The sequence below is a fragment of the Protobothrops mucrosquamatus genome, unplaced genomic scaffold (genome assembly GCF_001527695.2).
Source record: "Protobothrops mucrosquamatus isolate PMUCROS unplaced genomic scaffold, P.Mucros_1.0 scaffold331, whole genome shotgun sequence".
Classification (NCBI taxonomy): Eukaryota; Metazoa; Chordata; class Lepidosauria; order Squamata; family Viperidae; genus Protobothrops; species Protobothrops mucrosquamatus.
Window position 1 is genome coordinate 278,979 of NW_015386670.1, and position 21,626 is coordinate 300,604.

Here is a 21,626-nt window from a genome sequence, read left to right on the forward strand (position 1 = left end):
GCACCCGGAAGGCCACCGGCAGCCAGTGCAGCTCGCGCAGGAGAGGTGTTACATGGGAGCATCTAGAGGCCCCCAAAATCCCCCGCGCAGCCGCATTCTGAACTAGCTGGAGCCTCCAGGTGCACCTCAAGGGGAGCCCCATGTAGAGAGCATTGCAATAGTCCAGGCGGGAAACAACGAGGGCTTGAGTGACTGTGCTTTAACCAGCATGTGGAATAAGCTCCAGACTAAATAGCATTCATTTTATTAAACTGTTGCAGTGTTTTTCAAATTTAGCTGCTTTTAAGAAGTGTGGATTTCAATTCCTAGAATTCCCCAGCCAGGATGTTGAAGTCCACACATCTTAAAACTACCAAATTTGAAAAATGTTGACCTATTGTTTTGCTTACTTTGTAGTAAGAGATCCCAAAGTCTTCTAGAATGCAAACCCTATTAACTCCTGTAAACCCAGATCTATAGTAGAGAAAAAGGTTACTTACAGGTTAAAGCATGGTGAGCCTGGATCATTAAAGTGCTGGTATGGATTTATCCTTGATAAAGCACCCATACAAAGCCAACAGAAATATTGCATGCAAGCAGTACATCTCATCCTGTTACAGCCATTTAACTTCTGAAAAAAGAGAAGGGAAAAAGGCAACTTGACCTGAAATCTGCATTATAAATGCACTGTACCTTGCTAAATGGAAAACAAAAGATGTAGAGGCTATTCCCTTGTATTATCTACAACTCAGTATTCCTAACATTACAGTAACTTATGAAACTGCAGTAGCAAATACTGTCTGACTGCTATAAGAAAGAGAATTCTGCCTGCCTTTTCTAAATAGCTGAAGCACTCGATGGGATTTTTTAAAATACAGGTAAGTCCTTGACTTATGACCACAATTGAGCCCAAAGTCTCTGTTGCTAGGTGAGACAGCTGTGAAGTGAGTGTTATCCCATCTTACGATTGGTTGTTAAGTGAATCACTGTAATTATTAAATTAGTAACACGGTTGTTAAGTGATTTATTTTACAATAATTATTTTACAATCACATGACCTCAGTACACTGCAATCGTCATAAATATGACTCTGTTGCCAAGCATATGAATTTTGATCATATGACCATGAGGATGCTGCAACAGTCATAGGTGTGAAAAACCATCATGTTGCTTTTTTCAGTGCCATTGTAACTTCAAATGGTCACTAAATGAACTGTTGTAAGTTGAGGACTACCTGTACAGTGTTCCATAGTATTACAAAAGTGGAGCTTCAGAAACAACAAAGAAAAATCCATTGTCAACAGTCCTTTATTCTTAGCGGCTAGGAAGTATATCAGCAGAAGTTACATAAACTGATATGGGAGCTTATGGGTGTTATATGTTTGTGGGTATCTGCGTGTGTATAAAAGACAGGTGTCAAGACTTAATTTTATCACAAAGAGCAGTATTTGAAAACCAATATGAGAACATTCTCCAGAAACTTTTTCCAACTTTTAAAGTGGCCATTCTTAAACTAAGGAAAGAGCAATTTTATTAAATGAAAAACTTAAGTTCAAAACTATAACCTGTGGAATGAACTGAGAAAACTGAATTGAAAAAGTGAATTTTAACTCCCTTCAAGATTATGTTGTGTTAACTGAAAAATGCTTTGTAAATAGTGACTATGAAAAGTGTAGATACATTTCAGTTCTTCTTAGTCTGGTTTAACATTTTTCCAGCAGTTTCCAACTAGTTCTATTGATAGTTACATAATGACCTATCTGGAACAATATATTTGTAGTGTTTTTGTTTCAGTTTAAGACAGGTATTCCTAGTTGTTAAGAAACAGCCTTCTGTCCGTGAATGTATTGATTAGTGTTGATTCTTTTTTTGGTTGATATTGTGATAAAAGATTTATGTTTTTGTTTTTCAATGAAAAATTAATAAAAATTTATTTAAAAAAAAAGAAAAAAAGAAAAAGAAACAGCCTTCTTACCACCTATAGGTTTTTACCACAGGAAAGGGCAATTCAAATCCTGTCATTCCCAACACAACCAAAACCTAATCTATGGAGATGATCCCAGCCTATAGTCAGGATTAGACTGAGCTGATATTCTAAAAAAATGCTGTCCACAGGAATTCAAAGGTGAACCACAATTCTTGCTCCTGAAAAGCTAAACTAACATCTCTTGAATCTCCAGAACATTTTTCACTCGTGTCCTTCTTTGCTATGATCTCACCTCAATAGGAGTTCCACAGCAGGGACACGATTTGGAATTACATTCTAGCCATGTTTTACTTGCCATCTCCTCTAAGGCCTTTTGAATAACTCTTTTGCCATAGCGTTTCTCCAAAAATTGTTTTGTAGTTTGATCTGCTTCAAGATATTCATTGCGTAAATCTGCTAGCTTCTCTGCATTAAGGACAGAAAATGGCATAAAGTCGTACAAACATGTTTACCTGTTTCACAAAACAAGTGTCATTAGTTTTGCACACTCATGCATTTCAACAAATAACAGTAGTACAAGAGTAATATGGGATAGAATATTTTTTCATATTTTTCTTAAGAAATACTGAATATCAACATAGGCATCAAGAATTCACTTCATGCCAAAATGCTTTTACTAGAGGAGTCAAACCTACTACTTCAATATGTTTTAATAAATAAGACACTTCTTGTGTGAGTGCCATGGCAAGCTGATGTCTTGCTAGCTTTTGCTGGCTAGCAAAACGGCTTTTATGAGGCAAATCTCGACTAGATGCTAGATCCAACCCAGCATAATTTCTCCAGAATAAAGGAGAGATGGTTGAGATCTCACGACTTCATGATTGAGAAAACTATTTTTCATGTGTAGGCTGCAGAAATTGCCATTTTTAGTTATCTTATGAGTGGAATGGCTGGGAGTCGGGATTACACCAAGTTCATTACATCAGGCTGGTTTGCATAATCAAAAAAAAACAACCCATATATTTTAAAAACTTTTACAATAAAATTTACACCAAATACTAAGCAAAAGGGTGCTTAGTATTTGGATTTTGAAAAGTTAACAAGGAATTAATGGGCCATAGGAATTTGGAATTATTGTTTTAAATTATTTAGAAGAATTTCTCATGGGAAAATGTCAATTTCTTTGGTTTTTTTTTTTTATTATAAAGATACCTTGAAGGATGGACACAAGAATCAGAGGAAAAAATAAAATGGAGCAGAAATCCTCAGTGTAAAGTTTTGAATACCTCTGAGCCAAATTTTTGGAAAGAATGGATCAAACACTTGATAAAATTGACAGACCATATTCTAATAAAGTTGTAAAACAAAATGAGCTGCAATGGATGTCTATGAAATTAATTTGAAGGGGGATTTAAATGTAATACAAATAGATCTGATGCATGACTTATTCCCTAAAGGAGATGAAACTATTTTTTTTCTTCTGGATATATAAAAGAACTGTTAAGATTTGGAAGGATTTTATTAGAAGCAACAAACAAAAGGATCAATTTTACTTATTGATACAAAAGAAATCTGTTAAAGTTCTGAAGGATTATTGCTTTGAAACACAGATGATCAGCAAACTACCTCTAGAAGTTGTTGGGTTTTTTTGAAGTGGTCAAAAATAATTTTAAAAACTCAGGAAAGTTTATAAGATTGGCTTGTTTGACCAGGATTAAAAGAAGAAAGTAGTTATATCTGCCCTTACTGGACTTTTGCTGACAAAGATTAATGGATGTAGCATTTGGACTGTTTTCTTTATCTAAGAGATAAGCTATAGGCAGAAAAGAATTTATGCTTTATTTAGAAATTGTGATAAGCTACTAAAATTGTTTTTACCAACTGGGATGAAGGGAGAAGTTACTTCTTTTTTTTTAAATCGTCCCTTTATTTTCTTTTTCACCCTTCTCCTATTCCCCCCGCCTTTTCTTGTATTTATGTTTTCATTTTATGTAGTTCATATTAACTTTACATTTATAACTCTTAATAAAAGTATTTAAAAAAAATACCTTTACTCAATAAAACATTCTACAATCGCTGTTATCAAGAACTGTGTAAGAGGATAGCCTCTAAGAATTTCAATTCTGACAGCTGCCAATTTTTGGTAACCAATGTCTGCAATTTAAAATGTTAAATATTGTTTTCCCCTAGAAGTATAGATAGTGACCCAATTATGAAATCAGAATGGTTAGAATGAAAATGTTTGGTCTGATTCGGAGGAGAATAAATTAATTCTATTAAGCTGAAGAATCTGAAGCTATTCAAGAGACTTAAATCATCTTTTTGCTTTGTATCTTCTCAAACAATTTAAGAATTAGACTTATTTTTTTTAAACTGGCTCTTAAATGTTCCATAGAATTAAGATAGTCATTTCTTCCTATTTTAAACAAACAAACAAAAAACTGGGCCACAAAATGTCATCAGTATAATCTTGAAATGCTCTTAGGAGGGCCACCTGCACCACCCACCATCATTCTATGAGATTATTGAAGAGATTTTCACACCCAAAATAATGTTAATTAACTAGATTTATACCCCACCTTTCATTCAGAACCTCAAGGTGGCATAAGGAGTGCTCCCAAAAAGAACCCCGTGAGATAGGTTGGCGTAAGAATCAATGTGTCCCTCTGTAAGTTTCACAACTTGATAAATAAATGACTCAACAGTTATTCTGTGAGAATGTTTCCATGGCTGAGGAGAACCTGAGTTTCCTCAGTGCCAGTCCATCATTTTAAAAGCTTAATCTCCAACACTACACTAGCTCTCTTCATATAAAGTATAAATATTCAGAGAGCACTGAAGGCAAGGTCCTTTATGGTTACTCACCTGCAGTGACTTTACATGGGGAAACTCCATGATAGGTCATTTTACACAAAGTGCAGAATGCGTAGTTACATCGTGAACAGATGCCCATTGTGCAAGAAGGATCCTGCATCACTGGGGTTTGGCAGCTTGGACGTGGGCAATAGACTACGTCTGCCATCAAATCCAAACTTGACTGAAGCAGCAGGCGGTCATAAAGTGCAAACAGCTTCTCTTCCACCAGCTCTTTCACCTTCAAGGCAAGTGATGAAAAACGTTAGAGGATTTTGCTGTAGCAAGATTTACCCTGTATTATATTTATGAAAATAATCTGACAGAAGAGTAAAAAGACTCTAATCAAGGGAACTACATTTAGACCTATTGCCTTACTGCAGAAGCCATAGCATTTACTCTCAGTTCATATCAAAACTGGAAGTGACTATTTTCTTATCAGTGCTCCACAATGCATATTTCTAACGCTTGGCTAATAACAGTTTAAAGACTTGAAAGACTTAGAATGGACTTCAGAATATTACTGAATTAAATTGGGGCCAATTCATTACAGAACATAAAAACATACATTTAACGCTAAGCTTAGACCAAAGTTCTAAAGTTATTGAAAAGTTAATTTACAAAATAAAGTTAATCCAGAAAATAATAAACCTTTGTCTATTGCAGGACAAACCACCTTACACCTATCTGTTCTTATAAATTAGGTAAATACTAAAGCACTGGCCTAATTCTTTTGGGATCCTAGTTCTGTGGTCATCTCTTTAAGTACTTATAGTATTAGCTGCCAGAATCATTTTAACAATAGAGATATCCACTACTATAATTGGACATTAATATATCTTTAAGTAAGTCCTTGACTTACAACAGTCCATTTAGTGACCGTTGAAAGTTACAATGGCACTGAAAAAGTGACTTACAACTGTTTTTCACACTTATGACCATTGCAGCATCCCCATGGTCACATGATCTCAAAATTCAGACGCTTGGCAACTGGTTCGTATTTATGACGGTGGCAGTGTCCCAGGGTCACGTGATTGAACCCCTTTTGCGACCTTCTGACAAGCAACGTCAATGGGAAAGCCAGGTTCACTTAACAACCGTTTTACTAACTTAACAACTGCATTGATTCACTTAACAACTGTGGCAAGAAAGGTGGTAAAATGGGGCAAAATTCACTTAACAAACGTTTCACTTAGCAACAGAAATTTTGGGCTGAGTTGCAGTTGTAAGTTGAAGACTACCTGTACTAGCTTTCCTTTCTGGAGAATGCCCATCTATTTTTATCCTCCAATGACAGGGCGGGATTCATACCATGTCTGACCCTTAACTTTTCTATTCTTTTACCTGCCCAGGAGTGGCAACAGATGAACATTGAGGTTCTGGACAATTCAGGCAATGGACCTGTCCATCTTTGATTTGAATTTCAAAATAGTTCTTTACGCAAATCTTGCAGTACACATGCCTGCAGTCTTTAAAGTCCATACATTCACTTCCCTGTTTTACCGAAAAACAGATATTGCACGTGAACATTTTACAGTTGAATTCCTTCTCTTTTTGGGACTGATCAAAGTCTAAAATTTCCTTAATCAGGATTGACAAAGATTCAACATTCTCTTCAGTAATTGTATTAGAGGATTCTCCATGTGCTGATGCAGCATCCTGGATGTCATAGCTAGCACCCTCTTCCTTTGGCTGTTTTTCTTGTTTGGTTATCTCTGGTTCAAAAGGGGAAGTGATATTCAGATAGGCCAGTGTCTCTTCTTTGAGAAATTGCATCCAGGCAAACAGGACTACAGAACCTCTGTTTTCTTCCCATAAGTTATCTAGGTTCCTGCAAAGGGCACTCAGCTGGGGGAGGGGAGGGGAGAAACAGAAAAATATTATTTTCCACGAATCTTAAGTCGATATTACTATATCCTTAAAGAAAGCAAGATTTCATGAAAAGAAACATTATTTTAATAGTACTGCAGCCATATTTCAAGCCCCATACGAAGCTGTTATCTGAACGTTAGGGACTGCTATACCCATAGAGATAAAACATAACTCCAAAAATTACTCAGGTACAATTTCCAAATAAATACGCTATATGAATAACATTAAGGTTTTGAAGTCACAATTATTGACTTTATAATATAATTAAAAACAATTCAAGAGAAGTTTTAACACGCGTATTATTTTCCCTAGCAGCTAATCTGAATTTTAATTACGATGCTTCCTTTTAGCAGCCTTATTCTGGCTGCAACAAGATTGCCAATCACTCACTAAGAATATATATATATGTGCCTTGTCATCCTGGTGGACTATATAAATCACATGCTGTGTAAAAGATCTATGCCAAACCTGAGCCTGAGACAGCCACTTGCAATTGAGAGTGAACAGAGGTGGGGAAGTTGAAGGATAGTCTGCTGGGAATTCAAAATTCAGCACTACTGGAGGCAGAAAGCTGACTGCATATTCAAGCTTGCTGTTTTGAAGAGTCTCTGTGAAATTGCCTGAAACAAAATTTATTTATTTAATTACTTATTAAATGGGTTTGCCGCTCATCTTGCTGCAAGGCAACTCTGGATGACTTACAAATTAACCTGATCACGCAATTTCCAAGTCATGCTGTTTAATTGAATGGTTCAATATTATTTCCACAAAACCTTTCATTAGAAAAATTCCTGAAAACTTGTTGCTTGGATTCAGGTACATTGAGTAAATATGGCCTCCAAATATAGTTAGACTGCAATCCTCATCCACTTTTTCAATACTGGTGATCTAGACTAGGTCTCATGGGAGGTGTTCAACGATCTTTGGATGCTCATGTGTTGCCATTTCTTTGTATAACACAGAACCATCTGTGTTAGGGTTAGGGCTAGTTGTCAACCACTTTCTTACCAATCATGGAAACAGATTCATCACAAGATTCATCACAATTGTCATGCAGAGAAAAGGATCTCGCATCTTCTGTTTCACAGATGGCATATCAAGAAATCTCTGGCTGACTCCTGAACGTTCCCCGTTAGCCCTCTTCACCCACTTCTAAAATCACTTTCATTTCCATCAAAATCAACTTGGGCTTGGATTTGGAGTTAGAAATACTTTCTTCTGGTCATGTTATTCTTTGGATTGAATTATAATGTAAAATTGTCCAAAGTATGTGCAAAATGTAAATTCCTGCCTTGTGCGTGTATGTATATATTCAAAGAGATAACTCTGAAATATATATACGGAAATATCATATGAACCAACTCCTACATTTTGCACAGACTAACATAAACTGTGCAACTAACTGTGGGAGATAGGTGGTTAGGATGAATGAATGAATAAATAAATGTTTGTATGTATGTATGTATGTATGTATGTATGTATGTATGTAATGTTCCATACTTGGCAGTACTGTACTACAACACCTTTCAAGAAAACCAGATACCAAAAAGGGGTTGGGACTTACCATTCAGAGATACTCTGAAATTCTGAGGCACATCCACAGAGATTCGAGTTTCTCCTCCTTGTACACCTTGTGCTCTCTTGAATTCATCTTCATCATAAATACTTGCCAAAGCAAGAAGTTCATCCTCCTGAGATTCTTTGTCTTCTGAAGACATTTAAACTATCTGTGAATGATAAACATATTTCTAGAATATGTTATGAAGACATCGTAAACTGAATAATCTGCTCCAGTCACTAAAGATAACTCATCGTTACTGAAATAGACAGCAGCAGCCTTCTGATTTGTGATATCTTTTCATCTCAGATAAAGATTCCCAGAAACATTCAAATGCTTTTACTTATTTTAAAAGTTAAACATTGTCTTTAAACAAAATCCAGTGCAATTGGTCTTAACTATGGAAGTTGAAACAAAATAACTTCAATCACCATTTAAAAATCAGTTTAGCTTCAATTAATTACACTTAAGGAAGACTAAGGTTCCCGTGCTAAACTATATTTAACAGAAATTAAAAGTTTCCAACCTCTTCCTTGCGGCCTGGAGAGGGGAAGAGTTTAAAACCCAAGACATATGAAAATAATGATAAACAACTCTCTGTTGTTATGTTTGAACTAGGTGAATCTCATCAGGGATCTCACCTGAAAGCCCCTCTTCTTCCTTATGAAATTCCTCCAGGATCCTTTCCTGTTTCTGATCAGTTCTTCACGGGAGTGCCACCCCTGCCATGAAATATAGTGCCCAGAGAAAAATATTTGGTCCATACATCATTACTTTAGAAATTAAATCAAATCTGTAATATTCTCTCAAATCTTTAAAAACTATTAGAACAGACATGTCAAACTCGCGACGTCACGTGACGTCGCGCAACGTATCGGCGCTTTTTTGCCATTGCCGGCAATGGGGTGGGCATGGTTTCCCGATGATGCGTCCGGCCTGTGGGCCGGCAGTTTGACACCCTTGTATTAGAATATACATTTTAAATTTACTACTTTAGCTGGTTTTTTAAAATTCTACCACTGCTACAACAGAACGGGTATAGACTGATAGTTAGGACTGCGGAAAAAACAATTGCAACCAGCCTGCCTTCCATTGCACAAGCCAGAAAGACAATTGAGAAAATGTCACATCCTGGACATAAACTGTTTCAATTTCTCCCCTCAAGACTTGGCTATAGGGCAATGCATGCAAAAACAAGTAGATACAAAGACAATTTTCCCCCTTCCATCTACTAAACACCTAATTCCCACAGCACTGTCTTATGCCTAAGAATATTTACTCATGTAGTATGGCTGTATTACTATTATCCTTCTCACCTTTCCTATTACCTACTCCTATTGATATCTTATGACTATCACTGTTTGTATCTTATGATTTATGATTGTATCTTATGATTTATGCTTTATCATTTTGTTGCTTGAATGTACACTGACAATTTATGCACTGGAGACAAATTCCTTGTGTGTCCAATCACACTTGGCCAATATATTCCATTCTATTGCCATTCCACTCCACTCCATTCTTCAATTAGTTCATCTATTTTTAATTTGTTTTACTTCATGTTCATATCTTAGTTCAAAGCAATTTGCATGGCAATTCTTAGAGCCTTTTTGATGGAAAAGGCAAAATATAACTATTTTTTAAAATTAAGACTGTGATACGTAAAAAAATGAACACATCAACCTTTGGTATTCTTATCTTTACTAATTACATTCTGTCCTCTCAATAAATTTCACTTGGCTATTAGCAACTGGGTTGATATTTCCCACAACACATGTAATAACTTGGGATGGGTCAACATAGACAACACCACCATCATCTTAACCTTGTCTTGCTCAGCTTGTTAATTAAACTTTTCAAAGTTTAAGTACATTGTACAAAACTGGAATAGCTAGATAAAAAAAGCTGGAAGTTGATGAGAAGTTAAAGGTGGCAGCTTGAAAGATTCAATGAAAATGGCTGTGCAAGATGAAAGGAAAATGATGGCATTAATCACTCAGGGTAATAATTTAAGATATTGTGTGAATCAAGTCATACTATGGATTGTTTGACCTGTTGTTCTGATTCAGTCATTGCCATTTCTAAACCATAGTTCATGGCATAGTATCTTGCATTGGAGAACTGTAAGTTCTCCCTTTGTCCCTAACTTCCCTGGCTTCAGATATAAAGAAGAGGGATATAAAGAAGAGGGAGTCAAGCTGTTTTCCAAAGCACCTGGAGGCAGGACAAGAAGCAACGGGTGGAAACTAATCAAGGAGAGAAACAACCTAGAACTAACCTAGCAATAGCAGTTAGATTTATATACCATTTCACAGTGCTTTTCAGCCCTCTCTAAGCAGTTTACAGAATCAGCCTATTGTCCCCAACAATATGGGCCCTCATTTTACCGACCTCAGAAGGATGGAAGGCTGAGTCAACCCTGAGCCACTTAGGATCGAACTCCTGGAGTAAGCAGTGAGTTAGCCTGCAATAATGTATTCTAACCATTGCACCACCACGTCTCCTAAGCACAGTTTAGGCAAGGAACAATGTTATCTGTTAGCATAAAACAATGCACTGGTACAAAAATTATAAAAATGGCAATGGTAAAGATTGAAAAAATAATGGTAAGTATGTAACTGATTTATTCATATATTGCCCTAATGATTCCACTTGCCATCTCTTCCTCTGCTGCTGCTTCCCTAATATCAAAATCATGACTGTTGGTTCCACAGGGCAAAGACATGCCTTTCAGCTACATTATTAGTGGAGCAATCTTACCTAAAAAGACATATGCAAAATATATTTTATTCCACTAAAATAATTTTACTGCTCAAATTATTTTCAAGAGTACATCAATCACATTTATACAAATGGTTGGTTGGTTGGTTGGTTTGCTTGTTTTATATGCTGTCCATCTCACCATCAAGCGATTCTGGGCAGCTTACAGCATCAGAAGCAATTAAAATGGAAGCATTAAAAAACCAAGTCTTAAATCAAAAATGACTAACATTAACACTAAGTTAAATAAAGAACCAGTGAGTAAACAGGTGTGGAGGTGGGATCTTATCTAATCTACTAGCCATTTCCAGAATGGGCCACCCCAAATGGGCCCCAAGCGAGTTCGCAGACCCACGTTTTTAGGCCCTTAGGGAAGGCTGAGAAGCTGGGTGCAGATCTCACATCTAGGGGGGATAATGCCCCAAAGGACAGGAGCCAAGGCAGAAAAGGTTCTCCTCCTGGACCCCGCCAGCCACAATTCCTTGGCTGATGGGATTCAAAGCATGGCCCTTTTTTCAACACAAGTGGGATGGGTCAATCCCACTGGAGTGAGATGGTTCCTCAGATATCTTGGACCTATGTCATAAAGGGCTTTAAAGATGATAACCAACAGCTTGAATTGGATCCGGAAGCAAACTGGCAACCAGTGCAGTTTACACAACAGAGTTGTTACATGGGCCACCTAAAACCCTGCTAAATTTTGTGCCAGCTGAAGCTTCTGAATATTCTTCAAGAGTAACCCCATATAGAGCACACTGCAGTACTCCAAGCACAACATAACCATGGCATGAGTGACTGAGCGCAAGGACTCACAATCCAAGAAATGGTGCAACACAAAGTGGAGTAAAGGTTCTTCTTCTCTTTGAGCAGGAGTCGTGAGTCTAGAACAGACATGTCAAACCCGCGATGTCACATGACATCGCGCAACGTATCGGGCCGGTTTTGCCATTGTCGGCAATGGGGTGGGCATGGCTTCAGTATGATGGAACTGGCCCGCAGGCTGGCAGTTTGACAGCCCTGGTCTAGAAGAACCCACAGTTTGCGCACAGGATCTTTCTGCGGAAATAAGATCCCATCCAGAACTAAAGTTGTTAAATTCCTAGGTCTCAGGGCTCTGCACACCCTTAGCCACTCAGTCTTGCCAGGGTTTAATTGATGTCTGTTGTCCCCCACAGCCTCCAGACACCGTGAAATGGAAATGACAGCAACATTTGTGTCACACCGGTAGGAGATATAAAGTTGAGTATCAGCGACGTACTGATGATGCCTCATCTGACGGTGTTGGATGATCTCACCTATTCTATTCTATTCTCACCTCATTTATTTATTTGTTAAATTTATTTGCCACTTATCTCGCCATAGGGCTACTCTAAGCAGCTTACAATAACAAAAAGGAAGAAAAATCAAAGGAGTGTAAACAGAACAGCAGTAAAATAGAATAAAATAAACAATGACAAAGGAACACAACAAAAATAAATACATCAATGTGATAACCAAAAAGATGGACGGATGGAGAGCAGAGAACAAAGGGTGGGGAGGTGGAGTCTGCCATCAATCTAGCAGCCACCTCCAGTGTGGAACTCCCTGTTTGGTCCCCAGGCCAACTGGCAGATCCAGGTCTTTAGACTCTTGTAGAAGGATAGGAGGCTGGGAGCAGATCATACCTTAGAGCACAGGTGTCAAACTCACCACGTCACGTGACGTGTCGCGACATACCGCAACCCTTTTTGCAGTGCCGGCAATGGGGTGGGCTTGGCTTCGGTATGATGAAACCGGCCCACGGGCGGCAGTTTGACACCCCTGCCTTAGAGGGTAAGGTCTTCCAAAGGGCAAGGTGCAATTGTTATCTTTCTAATTAGTCACATGATATTTTATTTTCTGAATAATCAGAGCAAAGTATACTGTACAAGCTTTTGCTGAAAGCAGAAAGAATGATAATAATCCATGTTATCCACTAAGAGTCAAAGAAATATAGTACTTACTTTCTTTTGAAAAGGGGATGAAAGATAACTTCTTCTGATTATTCTATAAATTTTCATGAATGGCGTTCTTGATAACTAATTTTGGTTTCATACTAACATTGATTAAAATTAGCAAGGTTTTCCCTTCCTAAATCTGGTTTACTTGAGAAATTCTTTTATCTATAAAGGAAATGTATGAAAATAGGTGAAAAATATAGGCCAGGAAAGGTATGTCACAAATTATTGACCTGTCTTCAGATGTTAGGCTTAATTCATTCCCATGTATACACATAAGCAGGCTTTGGAAAGTTGCTTGGATTAAAAAACAAACAAACCAGAAACTTAACTTAACCTAAAGTGCTTACAGATTCCGTATGCTATTAATCAAAAGATCCTGCAAAGTATCCCCTTAAGAGGCTTCAAAAGCTGGAAGGACTAACTCTGTGCAATAGTCGATGTACCTTACCAAAGCTGTAAGATAAAATAGCAGAGAAAAGAAAGAAATGGACCATTTGGTTCTCACCTGGGTCACAACTAATATCCATTCACTGCTGCGACCCCGCCCCAAACAAAACACTTACTACAGGGATCCTCAGTCTAAGGTCATCACTTATCATCACTGGAGATTTTTAAGAAGAGGCTAGCTAGACAGTCACTTGTCTGAGACGGTATAGGTCAGTGTTTCTCAACCTTGACCATTTTAAGGCATGTGGACTACACCTCCCAGAATTCCACAGCCAGCAACGCTGGCTGTGGAATTCTGGGAGTTGAAGTCCACATGCCTTAAAATGGTCAAGGTTGAGGAACACTGGTATAGGTTCTCCTGCTTGAGCAGGGGGCTGGACTAGAAGACCTCCACGGTCCCCTTCCAGCTCTCTTCTATTCTAAGGTTTGTCACAGTAACGAAACGAATTGGGTACGTGCCGTCAAATCGTTTTCGACTTTTAGAGACCACCTAGATTTTCTCCATAACCCCAAAAAAATAAAAAAAAATAAATAAAAATAGCTGTGGAATAAAAGAAACCCCGGGAGCGCCTTTGCGGGAAAAAACGTCGGAACCATCCAAAGACGCGAGCTGCCTATTTGTGGTTTTCAAAAAAAAAAAGAAAAGCAAACGCGGAGCCTGTCGAAAAGGCCTTGATCATTTCCCTTGAGATTTCAGAGAGAGCTCTAAGAATCAGAAGAGCACCTTCCACTTCTCGTAGGCGCTGCCGGCCGAGTGACGTCACAGAACCTCCAGAGCTAAGGCAAGACACCGCCGCGATCCACAACGCGCCTCCAGCGCCCAGCGCCGCCTTCCCCTTCGCTGCTTCGGCTCCTGTTCCATTCCGTCCGCTTGCTTTGCTGTACCCCCCCACCCCACCCCGCCCCAAGCCGCATTCAACCCGGCCCCACCCTCGGACCCTTCCCCGACCCTTCCCCGCTGACCGGGACCACCGCTCCGCAGCACGCCTCCCTCTCCGCTCGCAAAGCCCGGCGACCAGTTCCGTCTCGGACTGCGAGAACTACGGAAAAGGCGCTAGGAAGGGAAAGCGAGGGCGGCGTTTCAATCTAGCGAGGTCATGTGCGTCCGGCTGGTTTCCGGTTCGTTTTGCGAAGCTTTACTACTCGCTCCGGGCAGCTGGAGAGAGGGGGCTGCCTGTGGTCGCGCATGTGGAAGGGACGGGGCAGTGGCTGACCCGCCTTTGCTTTCCACTAAACCAGGGGTAGGCAACCTCGGCTCTTTTATGACTCATGGACTTCAACTCCCAGAATTCCCGAGTCAGCTATGCTGACTCGGGAATTCTGGGAGTTGAAGTCCATGAGTCATAAAAGAGCCGAGGTTGCCTACCCCTGCACTAAACTAAAGGATGGGTGGCGCTAGAATCGGTTTAGCTGAACTTTTTCCATGATTTTGCATTTAGTGTGATTTGAAAAAGAAGACTTTAAGGAGCCACACAATTCTTTATGCTTTCTGTTGCAACAAACTAAACAGCGGCCTTGCTGGAAACTACAGCCTAGAATTATTTTAGGCAAATAGACTCGGTATAAGAATGAGTTTACTTGAAGGGTCTCGTAAGAGCTGCTTCATATGTGATTCTTGTCTTGCCTCTTTGCATCTTGACAACGTGTGTTATTGCATTTAGTCAGTGTGGGAAGTCAGAGCCCCAGAGAAGGAAATATTAAAAGGGCGGAAATATATATTTCCTCAAAAGTATTTTAAAAAAGCAGAAACCAACTTTGGCTCCAAATCTCTCTGCCCCAAGCAAGACCTAACCCATACAAATGCAGATGTAAAACCATCAGAAAGTTGAAGCCAGAGCAATCAAGAAGACAAAGAGAAAATCTGCATGCCCCACCCAAACTCTAGGAGTCATTAGCCCCATCACCTGGGAAGCAGGATATGATAATAGGATTAAACCACAGATATCAAGGCCTAGAAAAACACTCAGAAATAGCCTCAAAGTTCATGCCACAGGGAACAGGAAACTATTCCAAACAGGGCTAGAGGGGGTATAAAAAACCTTCTACCCATGTGCTCACTCTCTTCTCCTCTGCTCCTTCTTGCAAGGACCATCTTTCTTCTGCAATAAACTGTAACCTTCTTCCCAAAGCAGTCGCCATTTTTGCTTATTTATTCCCGGCTTGGATGAACCAGGATGAAGACTTACTTCTAACAGTCAGAAAAGGTTATTTATTAAGCTGCTAAGGTCAGAGAATTGATGTAATCATTATCAGTCCACAAATGATGTGAAATGAAACAACAATTATGTTAGATTAAATTATATAGGGTTACCAATGTTGGGCTGCCAAAAAAAAAAATACTTTGGAGGCAAAGAGAGATCTCTGTGCTCTTAGGAATATCAGTCTGCATTCCAAAATATCGGATCCACTTTTTAATTGTCATGACAGACCTAACTCAGCCTTCTCTCCTGAAAATAGAAAATTTGAGTACTTTTTAAAAGAAATGAAGCGTGAAAGAGAAATGTAAAAAATAAAATAGTAGAATGCAATTAGTTAAGTACAAGTAAGTAAACATTAAACCTAAAATATCCCAGAAATAAGTGCTTATGTATAATCTTTGTTATTTAATATTTGAGTTATGAAATGTGTTAAATCATTTTTAAAGGAAAAACTTTTAGTATTGAGTTTTAAATTAAAGGTACCTGGTTTAATACAATATAAATAGTCAGCTAGTATCATTGCTGTATTATATCAACTCTGAAATTCATAACTTCTTAAAAGATTGAAATACAGGTTCTAAATATTAGAGTGTAGCAGAAACCTGTGTACTAAGTAATAAATGGTTTCCAGTTAGAACTGAATTCTGCATCAGATTTACCTTTTAAATATCAAGTTATTTTGAATATTAAGTCATAGTTTCATTAGCCATTCTGTCAACGCTGCTAACATCGAATGTTTTTGCTTTGACAACATGGAGTTGCAACCATTTTCCTTCTTGTGTTTTACTCTTAGAATTAGAGTTAGAATTAGATGATACTGGGGGGAGGGGGGAGGAGGAATGTGCATGGAAGTTTAGTTAGACATAACAATACTGTAACTAGTGTGTGAACCAAGGTTTTTGAAATAAGAGATGATAAGAATTGGCGGGTCAGAGAGAACTGGATGGAAAGCCTGCATTTCAGACTAATTGGAGAATGTGATTTATGACTGTAAATTAGAGGAGGGAATTGTGCTTTGATATTATGTGCTCAAGGGAGGGGAATTCAGATTTTGTCTTTGACTATGTAAGCGTCAAAGTTATGCCACTCGAATAAAAAGATTCTTTAAGGTAAACAATGCCTCAAAGTTTTTTGAAGAGTTTCATCTGTTGGAACCATGACACATTCTTCCAAGAAAGGAATCAAATGAATTTTCCAATAACTAAGATGTCTTTGCTGTAATTAGGAGTCACTTAAAGACAAAGCAGAATTGGAGAGGGAAGGAAGAAAGAACCTGGGAAGACAGCTTTTGATTAAAATTTGGATTTCCCTGGAATCTGTGAGATGTTCAGCTAATTAAATCAAAGGGAAGAGCTATTTCAAGAAAATTTTAGATAACAAATCTAGACAAGAACCTGTGCTATGGGGTTTTTTTGTGTTACATAAGTCTTCAATTCAGAAAATTGTTTTAGGCTGATCTTAAATGAGATCTCAGGATGTGAACAAGATGGTGCTGATTGTATCTATAATCTTAGTGTACCAACATCATTTGAATCCCACTCCAATCCTTTTAAAGCAAGTTTTTTTTGTAACAGATTACACCATTTTAGGTTCATCCAGAATATAGGATTTACTCTAATCCTTTGTATTTTTCTTCAACTGACTTGTAAACTGATAATTCTGAACTGTTGGTTTAGTATTTAACTTTGGATGTGCATCTTTTAAAATTTAAAATACGATTTCTTATTTTTTAGGCTTAGTAAAAAATTAAGTTTGATTTTGTTTTGTCTTTTATGTAATTGGTCTGTTTCTCAAGGATTCACATACAGTAGATTGCAGCTATCCAATCAAAAAGCTGCATTATTCCATTTCCCCTATTTTTACTTTTTACTTTTCAAAATCCTAGCAATCTGAAACCCCTATTTCGCTCACATATCAGGGCTGGGGGAAATGACCGGTAAACCACCATTTGGAATATACCGGTAAGTGGTAGTATCAGGAGCTACCACTCCTCCCACAAAACTAGAGAAAGAGACAGGGTATATTGTGGGGAAGAGTCAGATTTCAACTTTTCATTCTTTGGCCATTTAGAGATTTTGATAACTCAGTGGGGTAGCTGCATGCTTGCAGAATGATGTAAATTAGTATTTTCAGCAAATACCGTATTGTCTGAGATTAACATATGAAATGTATTACAAACTATAGAGCAGTGGTTCTCAACCTTTTTAATGCCGCGACCCCAACCGGTCGTAAGTCGAGGACTAAACCGGTCGTAAGTTGAGGACTAAACCAGTCGTAAGTCGAGGACTACCCAACCGGTCGTAAGTCGAGGACTTTCCCTGCCCGGGAGCGCCACGCATGCGTGGTTCCGCCCCCTGCGCCGGCCGAGGCGTAGCTGGCAAGCGGCAGAGACAGAGCAGGCCGACCACCAGCTGGCCCAGCCCAAGGGAGGTAAGGCACCCACCAGAAAAGGGGGAAAAAAATGGCGGACAAAAAAATGGTGGACAGCCTTGCTTGGCGACCCCCATGAAATGGTTGATCGACCCCAAATGGGGTCCCGACCCACAGGTTGAGAACCACTGCTATAGAGCAACCCTGGATTTCACGCTTTTAAATTCAGCTGTACATGGCTGAAGTATTTCTAACTTTAGTCTCTTAATTAAAAGGGTTGTAGCAGCAATTTCAATATCCCTTTTTTTTGTTAGAAAATTTTGTTTAACAACTGATAAACAGGACTTATTTCTGTTAAGATGCCTTTTGCTTTTTATACTGCAATGGCAAATACAAACACTATTTAGGCAGAAGAGTTTTATTCATTAAACATTTGCTTACATGCTAGAATGAACATAAGGTAAGAATTAGAACATACATTTTGTATTGTAAGAAATTGAAATCTTTTCATTCTATTGCATTAAAGTGCTATCCACCTACTCTGGAGTTGGCTAAAACTATACAGGAATATTTGCTGTCCTTTGTACTCATCTTAAAGCCCGCCACTTTCTCTTCAAGGTAATTGGCAATAAAGCTCAACTGATTTTATATACAGCAAGAGTGTTCTTAGATGTTGTTGGAATAGGGGAGAAATTTTTTTAACCCTGCTAATCTAAGAGAGAATAGCCTGTCTGATTTATAGGCTGGCAATACATGAATGCATTACCATGGCGATGGAATGTGTACTTGCAGGAGGAATAGGTGAGAGTTTTGATAAAACACATCTTTCCCAGAAAGAGGCCTGGATTAAGGGAGTGTCCATTTGCGAGCAGGATGGGAGAAGAAATTCAGGGTAGCCATAGCCTAGAATCTCTTCAGAATGTATCTAGCAGGTAAAGTTACGGCTTTAGTTTGGCACAATTCTGTCCATTAGGTGTAAGCAAATAAAGGATTGAACTCGAACAGATTTCTCTGGACTTGGACCCGATAACCATGGAGACAACAGAAAAGGCAAGCACCTTCTTGGGTGATTTTGAAATGTTTTTATATTGTAAAATGATTACAGTACAGGCCTAGTGTTTTACTGGGCTTTAGGTGTTGCTTAATTTTTGTGCATGCATCAACTTTCCCCATTTATTGTTTTTGCAGCACACCATTTTTTAATGATCACAACACTCTAGCCTGTTTTGTTACAGTATTATTTGTTTAGATATAAGGCAGTGAAAATCCCTAATACTCCTGCCACCTAACCCCCCCCCAAAAAAAAAACAAAAAGAAAACCCCCAAACAATAGGGATGAAAGCCTTCTTGATAGTTGGCTAAATATTAGTGGAAAAAGAAATGATTTTGCTATAGGTGTGCACTACTGGCCATCCAATCTGCCAGCGGAAATAGATGAACTCTTTGCAGTTAGCTGAGGTGTGCAAGAAACTATAGTAATGGGACTGACATCAACTGGGAAAGAAACTGCGGGGAGTGGGAGATCAAACAGGTTCCTGATGTGCCTAGCTAAAAACTTTGTCCCTCTAGGAGAAAACTAGAGGGACTGTTAAGATTAAATTTTAATAGCTGAAACAGTGAAGGATAGGACAATGAGTAAGAACACACACTTATAGCTAATTGGTTTAAGAAAGCTGGCCACTGCATGAGACAACCTAAACTGTTATTGAGCATAAAGGGGGAGTTTCCTTGTTTCCCGCCTTTTTGTCTTGTGCGCCATGTGTTCCCTTTGTGCGCCATGTGTTCCCTTTGTGATTTATCTGATGTTCCTGCTGTGTTGATTTACTTGACAATGCTTCTGTTTGCCTATCTTATTTATTGTAAATATATAAAACTGGTTCGTGTCATCGTTTCTGACTCTATTTGGACAAGCTGCACAATTCCCTGACAGGGACAGCTATACTGGACTTAATTCTTACTAATAGGGACAAAATGGTTGAGTAGAAGCTATAGGAACTTTGGGGGAAAGTGATCCTATGATACTTGAATTCACCATAATGCAACAACAGGCACGGAACCAAATCAGATTAGTGTTTTAGACTTTAAGAGAGCTAACTTCAATAGAGATTAGGAAGGATTCCATGGATGGAAATCCTACTACAAGGACGCTTGTGAAACCCTGAAAAATGAGATAATGAAGGCAGTACCACAAAGAAAAACAAAAGATACCCAAGGAGACAAGCAAGGTTGCAAAGAGCTCTCTGACAAATTGAGGGACAAAAAGATCAAAATATAAAAAATGGAAAGAGGGGCATATAACTAAAAAAGAATACCAGCAAATAGCCCAAATTTGCAAGGAGGGAGTCAGGAACGCTAAGGCCCAGAATGAACTAAGACTGACAACTAATGCCCAAAATAATAATTTCTTTTAATATGTAAGATGTAAGAAGTCAGGGAAATGATAAGCTCCACTAATGGGAGCAGATGGCAAGATGACAGGCAGCAGAGAGAAAGCAGAACTGCTTAATTCCTTCTTTGCATTTGCTTTTACAAAAAAGAAATAGCCCACCTTTATCAAAAGCAACACCAAGGAAAACAGAACAGTATACAAGTCAAAATAGGCAAAGTACTATTGAGAATATGAAGGCTAGATTGTACAAAGGTTGAGGGAGGCATGTCTAGTCTATTGAAGGGAGGGGGAAACAGAGTTGTGGATGTTCCATCACAGGTGGTTTCAGAAACAGACTGGACAATCATTTAATCAGGATGGTATTTAGCAGGGGGTTAGACTAGAAGACTTCCAAGGTACCTTCTAGCCCTATGATTTTATTTTCCTTACAACCATCATCCTGTGGGGAGGGTTGCATTGAGAGACTGACCCAAAGTCACCCAGGCAACTTTCATGCCTAAGGGAAGATTAGAAATCAGTCTCTATCCAAGTGTCTTTCCCTTCTTTACACAGTATTCAACTTCTTGTCCTTATATTTTAAGAATCCTCAGTAAGAACCCATTATTTATTTATTAATGTATATGGCTGCCAAATTCACATAGGGTGATTCCGGACAGCATACAGCAGTGGTGGCGAACCTATGGCATCCGTGCCAGAGGCAGCACTCGGAGGCCTCTCTGTGGGCACACGCGCTATGCCCCGGAGATGGCAACTGTCCCTCTTCAACCAGCCGCCCGCTAACTCGCCGAGGTGCCATGTGGCCGGATGCATCCCAGCACGGCTGGTTTCCCTCCCGTCCCATCCCTCCTGGCCTCTCCTTTTCCTGGGCACGAACCACTGCATTGCCTCCTCAGCTGCCAGCCATCTGTCCAGCTCAGAGGCGGCTTCTCTGAACTTCTGGTGGCGAGCTGTGGAGCCCGAGTGTGCCGGTCGAGGGGCCGGCAGACTGTGGCTGCTGACACTGTTGGCCCCCATGCGCTCGCTAGCCTGTGTGCGGGGGCCGATGGTGTCAGGCAGCAGCCGCCCCGGCCCCTGCCTCGCCCTGCAACAATGGCACCCCAGCCGTGCCTTGCCTCACCCGCAGGACAAGTCTCCTGCCCACTGCCCCACCTGCCAGAGACCCCCTGGATCTCCCCCAACCCTGCCTGGCCCCCACAGGCATCCCTCCCCATGAGCAACATCGAGGTGACCATGCCCACCTTGGCCACACCCACCGTCTCCCATGACCACAGCCACGCCCACCCAGTGGGCCACG

The 21,626-nt window shown here is 39.4% G+C and overlaps 1 protein-coding gene across 1 annotated transcript in view; it reads right to left on the bottom strand.

The window, feature by feature from the left end:
* RNF14 (ring finger protein 14) overlaps window positions 1-14,418 on the bottom strand; it is a 17,429-nt gene extending 3,011 nt beyond the window's left edge. The window contains exons 1-8 of the mRNA XM_015815264.1: window positions 14,339-14,418; window positions 8,831-8,911; window positions 8,196-8,358; window positions 7,100-7,251; window positions 6,104-6,607; window positions 4,772-5,000; window positions 2,199-2,371; window positions 480-610 (exon numbers count right to left, since the gene is read on the bottom strand). Coding sequence (XP_015670750.1) covers window positions 480-610; window positions 2,199-2,371; window positions 4,772-5,000; window positions 6,104-6,607; window positions 7,100-7,251; window positions 8,196-8,349 — 1,343 coding nt within the window. The 5' untranslated portion in view covers window positions 8,350-8,358; window positions 8,831-8,911; window positions 14,339-14,418. The remainder of the gene's footprint in view (window positions 1-479; window positions 611-2,198; window positions 2,372-4,771; window positions 5,001-6,103; window positions 6,608-7,099; window positions 7,252-8,195; window positions 8,359-8,830; window positions 8,912-14,338) is intronic.
* Window positions 14,419-21,626: the final 7,208 nt, after the last annotated feature.